This window comes from Carcharhinus amblyrhynchos, chromosome 13 (genome assembly GCF_965287045.1).
Source record: "Carcharhinus amblyrhynchos chromosome 13, sCarAmb.v2.hapA, whole genome shotgun sequence".
Taxonomy (NCBI): domain Eukaryota; kingdom Metazoa; phylum Chordata; class Chondrichthyes; order Carcharhiniformes; family Carcharhinidae; genus Carcharhinus; species Carcharhinus amblyrhynchos.
In genome coordinates, this window is record NC_137336.1 from 42624406 (window position 1) to 42638296 (window position 13891).

At 42.3% G+C, this 13891-nt stretch overlaps 1 protein-coding gene across 6 annotated transcripts in view; it reads right to left on the minus strand.

The window, feature by feature from the left end:
• Positions 1–13598, minus strand: part of simc1 (SUMO interacting motifs containing 1) — a 68313-nt gene extending 54715 nt beyond the window's left edge. For 4 of the 6 annotated variants that reach the window (XM_080201605.1, XM_080201600.1, XM_080201599.1 and 1 more), the window contains exons 1-2: positions 13384–13597; positions 2296–2422 (exon numbers count right to left, since the gene is read on the minus strand). In XM_080201605.1, coding sequence (XP_080057731.1) covers positions 2296–2303 — 8 coding nt within the window. In that variant the 5' untranslated portion in view covers positions 2304–2422; positions 13384–13597. Of the gene's footprint in view, positions 1–2295; positions 2423–13383 lie in introns of those variants that run through there. The other 2 variants (XM_080201597.1, XM_080201601.1) reach the window with 2 other exon arrangements.
• Positions 13599–13891: the final 293 nt, after the last annotated feature.

A 13891-nucleotide genomic window follows, 5' to 3' on the forward strand; every position in this document is an offset into this window, starting at 1 on the left:
GGTAGTCTCTAAATAATTATTACATAGTTTACAGTAATTATACACTCCTGCAAGGCACAAAGATCAAAAAAGACTCTGTCAACTGTGGTTAACAAAGCAAGTTAAGACCGTATAAGGTTACAACAAATGTATTATAAAGTTGCCAGAAATAGGAGTGAACCTGAGGATAGAGAGCTTTTTAGAATGCAGCAAAGGAGGATCAAGAAACTGATAAGGAAAGAGAGGATAGGATATGAATATAAAAATCATATAAATATTATGGCACACAGAGACCATTCAGCCCATCATGTCTGCATTGGCTGCAAAACAGTGAAAAAATAAACTCCCAAAAACTTTAAGATGGACTTCTATCGGTATGTACATAGGAAACGTTTGCTGAGACAAATTTGGCTCCATTACTGAGTCAGGGAGAATTAATAATGGGGAATATAGAAGTGGCAGAGAAACTAAATAATTACTTTGTGTCTGGCTTCACTGAAGAAGAATGTTCCAGAACTAGAGATCCAAGAGATTAGAGAGAATGAGGAACTGAAGAAAATTAATATTAGTAAAAAGTTTGTATTGGAAACATTATTGGGATTGAAGGCTGATAAGTTTCTGCAACCTGATATTCTACATCTCAGGGTGTTGAAAGAGAAAACCATAAAGATACTATGTACAATAGTAATCATCTTCCAAAGTGCCATAGATTCTGGAATGGTTCCTGCAGATTGGAAGGTATCAAATGTCACCCCACTATTTAAGAAGGGAGGGAGAGAGAGAATGGGGAACTACAAACCTGTTAGCCTTGCATCAGTAGTAGGTTAGTGCTGGAAGCAGTTATAAAGGATGTGGTAAATGGACAGTCACAAGATCATGACCTGACTGGGCATAATCAACACGGATTTATGAATGAGAAATCATGTTTGACAAACCTGCTGGAATGTTTTGAGAATGTTACCAACAGAATTCATAAATGGGAGGGGTCGGTGAATACTTGGATTTTCAGACGGTTTTTGATAAAGTTCCCCACAGGAGGTTGGTGAGCAAAATTAAAGCACACGGAACAAGAGATAATACACTGGCATGGATCAATGATTGGTTAACAGGCAGAGAACAGATTAAAAATAAATGGGTCATTCTTGCATTAGCTGGTTGTGACTAGTGGGGTACCATAAGGATCAGTTTCAGTGGGGACCAAATGTAATATTTCCAAGTTCGTGGGTGACACAAAACTAAATGAGAATGTGAGGAAGGTGCAAAGTGGCTTCAAGGGGATTTGGGCAGCCTTACGAATGGGCAAGAACATGGCAGATTGAATATAATGTGGAAAAATGTGAAGTTATCTACTTTCATAGAAGCAGACAGGCAGAATATTTCTTCAGTGGTGAGAGATTAGGATGTGTAAATGTGCAAAGTGACCTGGGTTTTTTTGTCAATAAGTTACTGAAAGCTTACATGCAGGTGAAGCAAGCAATTAAGAATTAAAGTTAATTGCAAGAAGTTTGAGTACAGAGTAGCAAGTCTTACTTTAACTGTATAGACCACACCTGGAGATCTGTGTGCATTTTTGATCCCCTCACCTTAAGAAAGATATCATTACTATGGAGGGAGTGCAACAAGGTTCGCCAGATTTGTTCCTTGAATGGTGGGACTGTCCTGTGAAGACAGATTGGGGAAACTGGGCCTGTATTCTCTAAAAATGAGAGGTGATCTCATTGAAACATACAAAATACTCAAAGAGTTAGACAGGGTAGATGCTGGTAAGATGTTTTTCCTCATTTCTCCCCGAGTCTAGAACCAAGGGGCACAATGTCAAAACAACGGGGTAGACTGATATTAGGACTGAGATGAAGACAACTTTAGGATTCTCTACCCAAGAATAGAATCTCAGCCATTGAATATGTTTGAAGCAGAGATCGACAGATTTCTAAATACCAATGACACAAAGGGATATGGGGACAGTGTGGGGAAAAAGGCACCGTAATGGATGATCAGCCACAATCGTATTGAATGGTGGAGCATGCTCAATGGGCTGAATGGCCTATTTCTGCTCCCATGTTCCTGTTACTGGCATAAGTTGGGAAAATTTACCAGCTGATAGTCAATTTGTTAAGCAGAATTATGAACACACCTTCTTTGACCATCAAGTCCCGAAGTGGGACTTAAACCCAGAGCTTCTGGCTCAGAGGCAGGGATGATGCCCATTGCACCACAAGTCCTTCCAGAACAAACCCATATGAGGAAATTTAATTTCAAAATTACTATTATCCACTAGTTTGTTATTTAAATGATTAACATTTAATTACGACTTACCTTATCATATTGTTGACTGTTCCAATTTGGAAATTTGTTAACTATCTGGGTCCGTATTTAATTCTGAGTTCGTTCAATGCATTGGATCTACCTTCCATTTATAATTCTATGCTTTAGTATCTTCATTCTATAATCCATTGCAAATTCAATATTGGAAGAGAAGAAATTTTTCAGATTATACAAGGTCATCAAGGTAAATGTGGTCACATATTGAATAATTTAACAACTTGTCTTACAAGCTTTATATAGCACTTTACATTTTAGCTACAAAATTCATATTTGTATCATCTCTTTAGTAGAGTGGAGGTGACACTACTAAAACTAATCACTCTCTTGGAGATGCGCTGTGCCATCAGCTGCTTTCACTGGGTCCTGCCTGGCATGGCCTCTTGAAGTTTGCTCTTGAAGGTGTCCTTGCCATATGACAGAAGAAGCTGAAACAACGCATCCTGATATCACGCAGTCCTGCTGACAGATGAGATGCCTATTGTGCTAATTTGGACAATGAATGTCCATTTTATGGGTTTCTAAGTTACTCACAGTAGTTCAAGCATTTGGCAACAAGAAAGTCCCAGATTAGTATTCTTTAAAGGATCAGGCATTCGACTTGCAAATAAGGTGAATGTGAAGAGCATTTGCTATTACCAAGTTTCTAGACGTCCTCTGGAGTGTTGGTTTCTGAGAACTGGGTTTTATGGTCATGAATAGCAGAGGAATTCCTGATCCAGATATCAGAGGCATGGCAGCAGTGCCTTTTGCTCTGCCACATGACCAAAAAATGGAGCAGAGGATGCAGAAAGGGGAACTTGGCAAAGAGCAAAGAGCAGGAGCAGTCAGGGATGAAGCATTCTGGATGTTTTGTAACTGAACAGGCTAACAGATTATCAGGTTCAGTTTTCAGTTATGCAACTTCCCTTGATGAACAAAGAACCACAATTCCCCACTGTTACATGCAAAGGAGACACTCCAGCACAGCACTACCTTGGCTGCCATCCAACAATAAAAACCACCAACAGAAACTTTTACATTATATCTTTATCCAACAATTCATTAAAATATCCACATGTAAAAATGAACTAATCATGTTTGTGCAATCTCTTGGTGCTTCTTTTGCAGTGCCCTTATTCAACTGGCTGCACCATGCTTGACAGAGGCTGCTAATATTCACTGGGGAAAGATTGCAGATGACATTGCAGCATTTCCTCATGCAGCTCTCAGTCTGTAGGCCCAGCTTCTGTCTCCTGCATCTTGGCAACACAAATCTGGGCTGGCTGGTGGACAGGCAACATCAAGGATACTGGCTGAGTGGTGGTGATGGGAGCTTGAATGCTCTCTTCCTGAAAGAGGAAAGCAGGCTCATATGGTGCCGTTGTTGCTCCCACAGAGTGACACCTTTGAAAGCTTAGTGATCTGCTTCAGCATAAATTGCTGAACTGCTGAGAGCTTACATGAGCCCTTTGAGCACCAAGATCTACAGCGAAGATGCAGCAAACTGAGCCTGCATGGCAGTAAGCTTGGAACTAATTATTCAGTTTACTTTGGCACTGAGATAATATGTGGCTTCAATCCCAACAACAGTGGAAGCTGAGGCAGTGACTAAAGCAGACATGGTTGCATCTGCCATTGCTGCCATGGAGTTGAACTCTAAGCTCTGAGTAATGCCTTCAGCTAAATTGGAACCAGACTCTTCCATACTGTTAAATAAGCAAAATACTGCGAATACTGGAATCTGAAACGAGAACAGAGAAGGCTGGAAAAACTCATCTTAAACCCTTTCTTAAAAATATTCCATATATATATTTCCTCAATGCAATATTCTTCCCTTCACCCCCCTCCTCCCACACCAGGCCATCTCTCTTTTGTTCTTAAAGTTGTTACATCTTGTTGCAATCTTTCATAGCTAATACCTGTTTACTATCTAACATATTTCTCCCTCTTTTTAATTCTGATGAAGAGTCAAACAGGTTCAAAATGTTAATTCTGTTTTCCCTCTGTACAGATGCTCGGACCTGCTGAATTTTTTCCAGCATTTTCTGTTCTTCCATGCTCTTGCTTGCCTGACAAGCCTGTCAACACACCAAGCATCTTATTGTGTACGCTCATCCGGCTTCTCCTGTAGACTGCACCATTGAGCCCTCATCACTGCGGCATAACTTCCTTGCAACATTGCTCTCCTAATCATGTATGGTGAAAGATCCTAACTCTATCCATCTGAGTATCTGAACTAGTGACTGAAATGTGAGATCAGGTGATGGGGCTTCATCTTCACTCATGTGTAGTTGCCTTTCCCCTTCCTCCCATCTGTTACGGCAAACCAGGCAGCATAACAGCATAAAGCAGATTGGGGAATTGAAATCAGGGCGTATAGGAGAATTTAAATCAGAGAGTATGGGTGGGGAGGACAGCAGGTGGTCCGTGATTACACCATCTGTAGCTTGCGCTTCAGGCTGCAAGGATCAGTGTTGCGCTCAGCTATTTCACACCTATATCAATGAAGAGGCAGGGCGTAATCTATCTAAATTTTCTGAAGATACAGAGTTAGGTAGAAACCTCAGCAATGAGGACACAATGAGGCTGCAAAGAAATTCGCTCAAATTCTCTTCTGCAGAGAGCAGTGGAGGTTCCATCATTGGACATATTCAATGCTGAGTTAGACATAACTTTGATCTAAAAAGTTGGGGAGGTGGGGGGGGGGTCAAGCATTATGGTGGGAGGGGGGGGAGGTTAAAGAACAAAGTAGAGTTAAAATCCCAATCAAATCAGATATGATCTTATTGGATGGCAGAACAGGCTTGAGGGGGTGAATGGCCTACATGTGTTCCTATTTCTTGTGATCTCAAGATTTTCTGAGATTATAGATGGATTAAGTGAGGGGATAACAGGGTGGTAGATGGAGTGTAATGTGAGGAAGTTTGGTTATTCACTCTGGTTGTAAGACGAGGAAAGCAGAAAAGGCATGAAACCTGTAAATGTTGATGTTCATGGAATGTACATTGTGAATAGCAATATTTCAATTTTATAGAGGCACCGCAGAGTAAAACATGTTGTATAGAGAACAGATGAATTTTATTGCACTCCCAGTAATTTTCAATTTGAAATGTTTTGTAATGTAATTTTACAAATGTTACGAATAAAATATAATTTTGGAAAAAATATGTTGATGTTCAGAGGGACTTGGGTATATTCACACAAGCAGCACAAAGTTAGCATGCAACAAGAAATTAGGGAAGCAAATGGCATGTTGGGCTTTACTGCAAGGGGATTAGAATACAAGAATATTGAAGTTTTGTTACAATTGCACAGGGCTTTGGTGAGACCACAACTGGGATACTTCGCAAAGTTCTGGTCTCCATACTTATGAAGGAATATACTATACTTTCACTGAAAGCTGTGTAATAAAGGTTCACCAGATTGGTCCTGGGGTGAGAGTGTTGTTCCTATGTTGAAATGCTAAGTAAATTGAGTCTACATTTTCTGGAGTTTAGAAGAATGAGGCAGTCTTATTGAAACATACAATTTTCCTACGTTCTCATACAATGTTTCAGGATAAGGATGCGGAGGGAATTGAGAAAAGGCTTAAGACAATAACATCCAATCATCGTTGATGGCCTTGGAGACACTGGAACCCTCTCTTGTGGATTTTTCCAAGATTTGTATCACCATTCCTATATGTCTAGCTGCATGGCAACCCCCACCTGGCAGTCCTCTGGTTCTCCCTTCTGTACGTATGATCTTGTCTTGCAAGTGAAAGGGCAGAATGTCAGTGATTGTGCAGCATTGTGTTTGGGTAATGCTCCTCCTGCAGCTTTTGGTAAGTGGAGACAGAGGGAACTGTGTGCGAGACTATATTATTGAAAGGTGTGTATGGATGAGGTAGAGTTAGATGTTAGGTAAGAATCCTGATTGCTCGTGAGTGCTGCTGGCTAATGATGGCGCTGTGGTGCACTGAGCAACCCAATAGGCTAGTGCTCTGGTGGAGATAAGAGGTGATGTGAAGATGTATTGGCTGACCTTGACAATCTGTATGAGGTCTGTCAGGCACTTCTGTCAGGTCGTTGATTCCATACACCAGGCATTGACTTCCGTTGCCCCACCTCCCACTGACTTTGGAGGGCCTCACAGGAAGCCCCCTCAGAAACATGCAGCAGAGACCTACCAGGCAGGAAGGATGAGAATAAAGCATGGGAAGGATATGAATATGCGCTGCTTGACCGATACAGGAAAGTTGGGAAACATTCTGCTGCTGGGAACCTAATTGAGGCATTTCAGGCATTAAGAGCCACTTCCCACCTCTGCACTGTGGGATGACTGCCATGAAGGGAAACTGCCAAATAAAAGCTGGCTAGCCTCAGCGGGACTGGACCCTTCTTTTTGGGTATTCCATTGCCCACAGAGGGGCCCTTGAAGGCAATAGCCACCCGATAGCAGCAATGTTTTAGGCACCCTAATGTATGTGCAGCCAGCAGTGTTGTCCTTGAATGTGCTCCCTTTTGACACATTTTGCATAATTTTTTCATTGCAAATGGCCAGCAGGTTCCAGAGAATATCCCTCTGAGGGAGCACTGTGCCAGCCGCGTTCCTCTTCTCAATGCCCATCCCCCCAACACGCCTTTCCCACCTGGTGATTTATTAATTGAGCCAGTCAGCTCAAATTGTGTTCTGGGGCTGCTTGCAGTCAAAAGCACCAACCAAGTGCACGTGCCCAATGGACGAAAAGTTCAGAAATAGAGCATAACTCAGACAACAACTTTCAGTAACTATGCTTTTGCAGTTAAAGATGTAAATCAGAAGGTTGCTTCCGAGCTGCTCAATAACAGTCTCTGGCTGAGACACTTGGCTTTGAAACACATGGAACAGCATTGAGATGATGCATACCATCTAAACTCACAGGAAAGGTCAAGGCTTGTCATTCCACAGTATATTTTTAATGCTCTATTAAGTAAAAATTACTGCCAAACAAATCCACAGGGACTGAAAATTAACTTTTACAGGTATGGACTCGCAGACTTTCAGATTTTTCATATTGCCATAGATATTCATAGTATAGAACATTTTTTTCTTTCTCTTTTAACCCTCGTTTTCTTAATTCAATTACCTTCTTTCTCTCTTTATTTCACTTTCAATGATCTGACATTGAACTACATATTTGAAACGACATTTTCTTGTCGCCATCCAAAACACTACTCTTACTTGTACCAAATCCTGTTCACCTATTACTCCTGGGCTCTCTGACCTGCAATGCATGGTTATCAGTCAAGTGAAATCCTAATTTTAAAATTCTTATCCTTGGTTTAAAATCTCTCCATGGTCTCACCTATCTCTCTTTGTAATCTTTTTCAGCCTCACAAACCTCTTAGATATCTGCTCAACCTCAATTTTAATGGTTCCATCATTAACGGATATGCCTAGAACTACCTAGACCTCAAACTCTACATTTCCCTCCCTAAACCTCTCTGCCTCTCTATCTTCCAGAAAAATGGTCCTTTAGACCAAGTCTTTGGCCATCTGTCCTAACATCATCGGTACGGCTACTTATGTAATTGTGGCGCCCTGGGATGCTTTACTCTATTAAAGGTGCTAAAGAAATATAAATTACTGTTGTTATATTCTAATATGCATATTGTTCAAATTTTGTACAGAAATCACAAAACAGAATACATACCATTATACATTTATGCAAAGTATTTCTTCCCGAATAAACCCCATTCCCTCATCACTTCTGTTCTCAATGCCTACATTGACTTCCCATCCCCTCTTCTTTATATTCAAATCCCATACAAGATCTCACCTTAATCTATTATTGCAATTTATATCTTCTATCTCCTAACCTAAGTGCATAGGAATTTTATGCACTTCCTACTCCTCTTTGTCCCATCACTGATAACAGACACTTGGCATTCCCTTTTGGAATTCCATCCTTAAATCCATTCTCCACTCCATTTCTCTGACCACACTTAAAAATGTTTTTCAAACCAATCTTTTCAATCAACTTTTGGTCATTTCACTTTCATGCTAAATCTTGTTATTCATTAATAGAACATTAGAATGACACAATTCAGGAAGACATTCTATCCAGTGTGCCTGATTGAAAGAGATGCTAAATTAGTTCCATTCCCCAGACCTTGCCCCAAAGCCCTGAAAATGTTGTTCTTCATTTCCTTTTTTACTTGTCCCATCATGAAGCAACATTGGCCATTTCCTACATAAAGGTGCAATAGAAGTATATTCTGTGTTTGATATTGAGGGCAAAATTTACCAGTCTTCCATGAGGCAAATTCAACTGTGGCCGGAGAGAGGAACAACGCAACAGCAGCTGAAAAATTGGTACCCTATTGGTATAAAATTACAGCATGAACTTGTGCTTCCACCCATCATGGTGGATCACCAAATCCTGCTAGAGGCCGACGTGAAACCATTTTGTATCCTGTTAATGGGATGCAGGCGAAGGCTTGACTGGAATTGTCCCCCTGATTTTCCACGCCGCCAGCAGGATGTAACAAAGGTCCAGAATATGTCCAGACGAAAGTGGCGTGCACACACTAGACTTATCTGCAAGAAGGCCTACACTATCTTGTGGAGTTCGGAAGAGCCTCCATCAACCAAGGACCCTGGAACAGCATGTGCAGCAGAGGGTGGGTGGAGCATCTACCATGGACCTTCTACCCACAAGAGATTCCAGGAAATGGATCTTCTTCTTCAACTGTGGCACCTTTTAACTATTGCACCCAGATATGAGTGCAGTTGTGAGCCATCTAGCCTGCCTCATGATACAAAACACTGGGAAATCCTCAACTGTCTAATTAATAACATTAGTATCATGCAGTATAGCACAAATTTCCACTTCCTGGTGGTAAACACCCCCAATTCCTGCCCCCCACCACAGAACCTAGTCCTGGAATGGAAAATTCCATCTGGAATGTCTGGACGGAATTTTCCAGTTCCCCCTTGGTGACTTCAATGGCAGGTGGGGGATGGCAGGACGGCGGGGAGAAAACCCACCACTGCACCAGAAATTAGAAAATAGTTTTCTTGCTAGCTTCTGGAACTCATGCCCATAATGGCAGGTCACCATTCTTGCCAGAAGCCTGCATTAGCATCCTGCTAATGGAATGCAAATGAAGGCCCAAGCAGAATTGTCCCACCTATCCAATTTTTCACACCATCAGATATCACACCAGTCTGAAACAAGTCCGGACCAATATGGCGTGTACATGTCAGATTTATCTGCAGATCACCTGAAATAACTTGCAGAGAGAGTTTGGAAAGGAAAATGGAAGCATCCAATGACCGTGGACCTTGGAACACCATGTGCTGCAGAGCGTGGTGCACCTATCTCATGGATCTTCTAATTTCTGGGGCTTCTAGAAGGTGGACCTTGTCCTTTAATGGTGGGTATATTGATGTTTGGGTACCCAGCTCACCATGCTACATAAGAACATAAGAACATAAGAAACAGGAGCAGGAGTAGGCCATCCAGCCCCTCGAGCCTGCCCCGCCATTCAATAAGATCATGGCTGATCTGTCGCTGCTCAGTTCCACTTTCCCACCCTCTCCCCATAACCCTTAATCCCCTCTCTTATCAAAAACCCATCAACCCGCGTCTTAAAAATATTTAGCGAGGCAGCCTCCACCACTTCAACGGGCAGAGAATTCCAGAGATTCACCACCCTTTGAGTGAAGAAGTTCCTCCTCAACTCCATTCTAAACTGCCCCCCTTTTATCTTGAGGCTGTGCCCCCTAGTCCTACTGTCTTTTTTGAGCGGGAAGAGTCTTTCCACCTCTATCCTATCCATCCCATTCATCATCTTATACGTCTCAATGAGATCTCCCCTCATTCTTCTAAACTCTAACGAGTACAAGCCCAGTTTATTCAGCCTCTCCTCATAGCTCAACCCCCTCAACTCCGGTATCAGCCTAGTAAACCTCCTCTGCACTCCCTCCAAGGCCAAAATATCTTTGCGCAGGTGCGGCGCCCAAAACTGCACACAGTACTCCAGCTGCGGCCTCACCAATGCCCTATACAGCTGCAGCAAGACCTCCCTACTTTTATATTCAATCCCCTTCGCTATGAAGGCCAGCATCCCATTCGCCTTCCTGACCACCTGCTGCACCTGCAAGCTGGGTTTTTGCGACTCATGCACAAGGACCCCGAGGTCCCTCTGCACCGTCGCCTGCTGCAGTTTTTCGCCCCGTAAGTAATAGTCCTTCCTACCATTCTTCCTACCAAAGTGGGCCACCTCACACTTGCCAACATTAAATTCCATTTGCCATTTCCTGGCCCATTCGCCCAGCCTATCTAGATCCTTCTGCAGACTCTCCACACCCTCCGCACAATTTGCCGTTCCCCCAATCTTGGTGTCATCAGCAAATTTCGACACTCTACACTCGGTTCCCTCCTCCAGATCATCTATATAAATGGTAAAAAGCTGAGGCCCCAGCACCGACCCCTGGGGCACTCCACTAGTCACCATCCGTCAATCCGAATAGCACCCGTTGACCCCCACTCTCTGCCTCCTATTTGACAACCAATCCTCTATCCACGCTAACACCCTACCCCCAACTCCATGTCCCTCGACCTTCTGCAATAACCTCTTGTGAGGCACTTTGTCAAACGCCTTCTGAAAATCTAGAAATACCACAACTACCGGCTCTCCTCTATCCACCGCCCTAGACACCTCCTCATAGAACTCCAGTAAATTTGTCAGACACGACTTCCCTTTCATGAAACCGTGCTGCGTCTGCTCTATCAAGCAATTCCCTTCAAGATGCCTCGCAATTTCCTCCTTAATGACAGATTCTAACATTTTACCTACCACAGACGTTAAACTAACCGGCCTATAATTCCCCGCCTTTTGCCTGGCACCCTTCTTAAACAACGGCGTAACATTAGCCGTTTTCCAATCATCCGGCACTTCCCCGGAATCCAGCGACGTTTGGAAAATAACCACCAAGGCATCCACTATCACCTCCGCCATTTCTTTCAGAACCCTCGGATGCATTCCATCCAGTCCTGGGGACTTGTCCACAATCAGCCCCCTCCAGTCTGTTGAGCACCGCCTCTCTAGTAACAGTAATGTCATTAAGACCCTCCAGTCCTACCACCTTTCCATCGCTAACACCCGGCAAATTATTCACGTCCTCCTCCGTGAAGACAGAAACAAAAAAGTTATTCAATACCTTAGCCATATCCCCATCCCCTACCACTAGGTCCCCTTTCTCATCCTCTAAAGGACCAACATTCACCCTGGCCAGCCTCTTCCTTTTCATATATTTATAAAAACTCTTGCTATCCTTTTTTATATTAAGCGCTAGCCCAGCTTCATAGTTTCTCCTACCCTTCTTTATCAACTTCTTTGTCAATCTTTGTTGATATTTAAACCTCTCCCAATCGTCTTCTCGCCCACTACTCTTAGCTACTCTAAATTCCTCCGCTTTTAGTTTAACACTTTCCTTCACCTCCTTCGTTATCCACAGCTTATTACCTCTCCTCCTACTATCCTTTTTGACCATCGGAATAAATTTCCGCTGAGCACCAAGAAAGATCTCCTTAAAGATCCTCCACTGCTCCTCAACAGACCCTCCCTCCAACGCGCTCCCCCAGTCCACATTCGCCAATTCTTCTCTCATCCTACCGTACTCCCCTCTATTCAAACAAAGGACACGTGTCCGGGAACCCACTTTCTCCTCCTCCATCTCCATGCTACGCAAAATACTGGGAAACACCCAATTGCATAATTAATCAGGCTAGTGTCATGCGATATGGCATGAATATCCACTGTCCTTTGCAGCTAGAAACAACCCTGCTTTTTGACCAGCTACGAGATTTAGTCCTGGAATGGAAAATTCCACCCTCTATATTTCAAAATTTACAACTGTAGTCTTTGCGAGTCAACAACACCACTTCTCGCCAAGTGTTAAGTTTCAAATAAATTGCTTTGTAAGTTTTAAATACGTGTGCATGTCACATAACAACAATAACATCTTACATTTATATTTGTAACATTTATACCCACAACATGATACAGAAGAGAAATATTCTAACAAACAATAACAGAGTTGGATTGTGGTTGCACTTAGTAAAATGACATTTACTGATACAGAAATAAATTATTTTAACTGTTTTTAAAATATCACCATTAAATATAAATACATACATGCTTTAACAGCAGTAAAAAGAATTACAATGTGGCCATACAGTGCTGAGTACTTCTATATACTAAGCATCAAAGAAAATATTCAACCAGAAGAAAAATTGACCTCTAATACACTCTGGTTTCTCTTGATCCTATAAATATAAAAGCAGAAGACTACAGATGATGGAAATTTGAAAAGAAAATTTGATGTGGGGTAATTGGAACATAAAGGTTCTGAAATGTTATATTTGTATATTGGGTTCCATAGCTCAATTAATGCTCTAACATCCTTCCTTGTGGGCTCAGCAAACAAGAGAAATTTTCAAGAGAGTTCCACAGTTAAAGTTTATTTATTACTCACAAGTAGGCTTACATTAACACTGCAATGAAGTTACAGTGAAAATCCCCTAGCCACCACACTCCAGCACCTGTTTTGGTATGCTGAGGGAGAATTTAGCATGGCCAATGCAAATAAGCAGCACACCTTTCGGTCTATGGGAAGAAACTGCAGCGCCCAGAGGAAACCCACACAGATATGGGGAGAACATGCAGATTCTGCAGAGACAGTGATCCAAGCCAGGACTCAAACCTGGGTCCCTGGCACTATGAGACGGTGATGCTAACCACTGCGCTACCGTGTTGTCCCGAAGAACAGCTGCATGCAAAGCTTTGCTCCTGACATTCCACAAAACCTACTTGTATTAACAGAGAATGCACAGCTAAATCAGACTTTAACATCTGTTGTTACTAACATGAAAAAAATTCAAGATTAGATTTTATCCAGTGATCAATGAAAAGGTAGTTAAACATGATCACCAACACCACAGCATTCCCTCATCCAGTAAGGCCTAATTTTAAACACTCCACGATGGGAAGTCGTGCCATCAGCTGCCAATTTCTAAGCTCTGGAATTCACTCCCTAAACCTCTCCACCTCTCTCTCTGTTAAAACCTACCTCTTTGCGCAAGCTTTTGATGATCTGCCCCTAACATCTCCTTAGATCGCTTGCTGTCAAGTATTGCCTCAGTGAGCTTCTGTGATGTGCCTTGGGATCATGTATGCGTTAAAGAAGCTATACAAATGCAAGTTGTTGTTGTCACGTTTTTTCTTATATTTAAAAAATAGATTCAGTAATGGGGGGAAAAATGCAGAACCATGCTGAAATAGTCTGAAGAACACATCTGCCGCCAGTAAAAGAAGTGTTCATGGGCAGTTTTAGGTGAGTCCCAATGGGAGGGACACTGCTCCTTTAAAACAGCGGCAAAAAAAATGTGAATGCCATCTGGCCAAACCATTTCTTCATTAGGGATACAATTAGTAGGTAAACATTGACAAAAATAGAAAAAAAGACGACTGAATTGAGAAAAATTCTTCGAATTAATTTTGATTAATTTCTGGAGGGGTTATCAGGGGTGATCGGTGGCTCCGGTTATCGGTTTCCCCTGGATCTCTCCTTCTCCGTT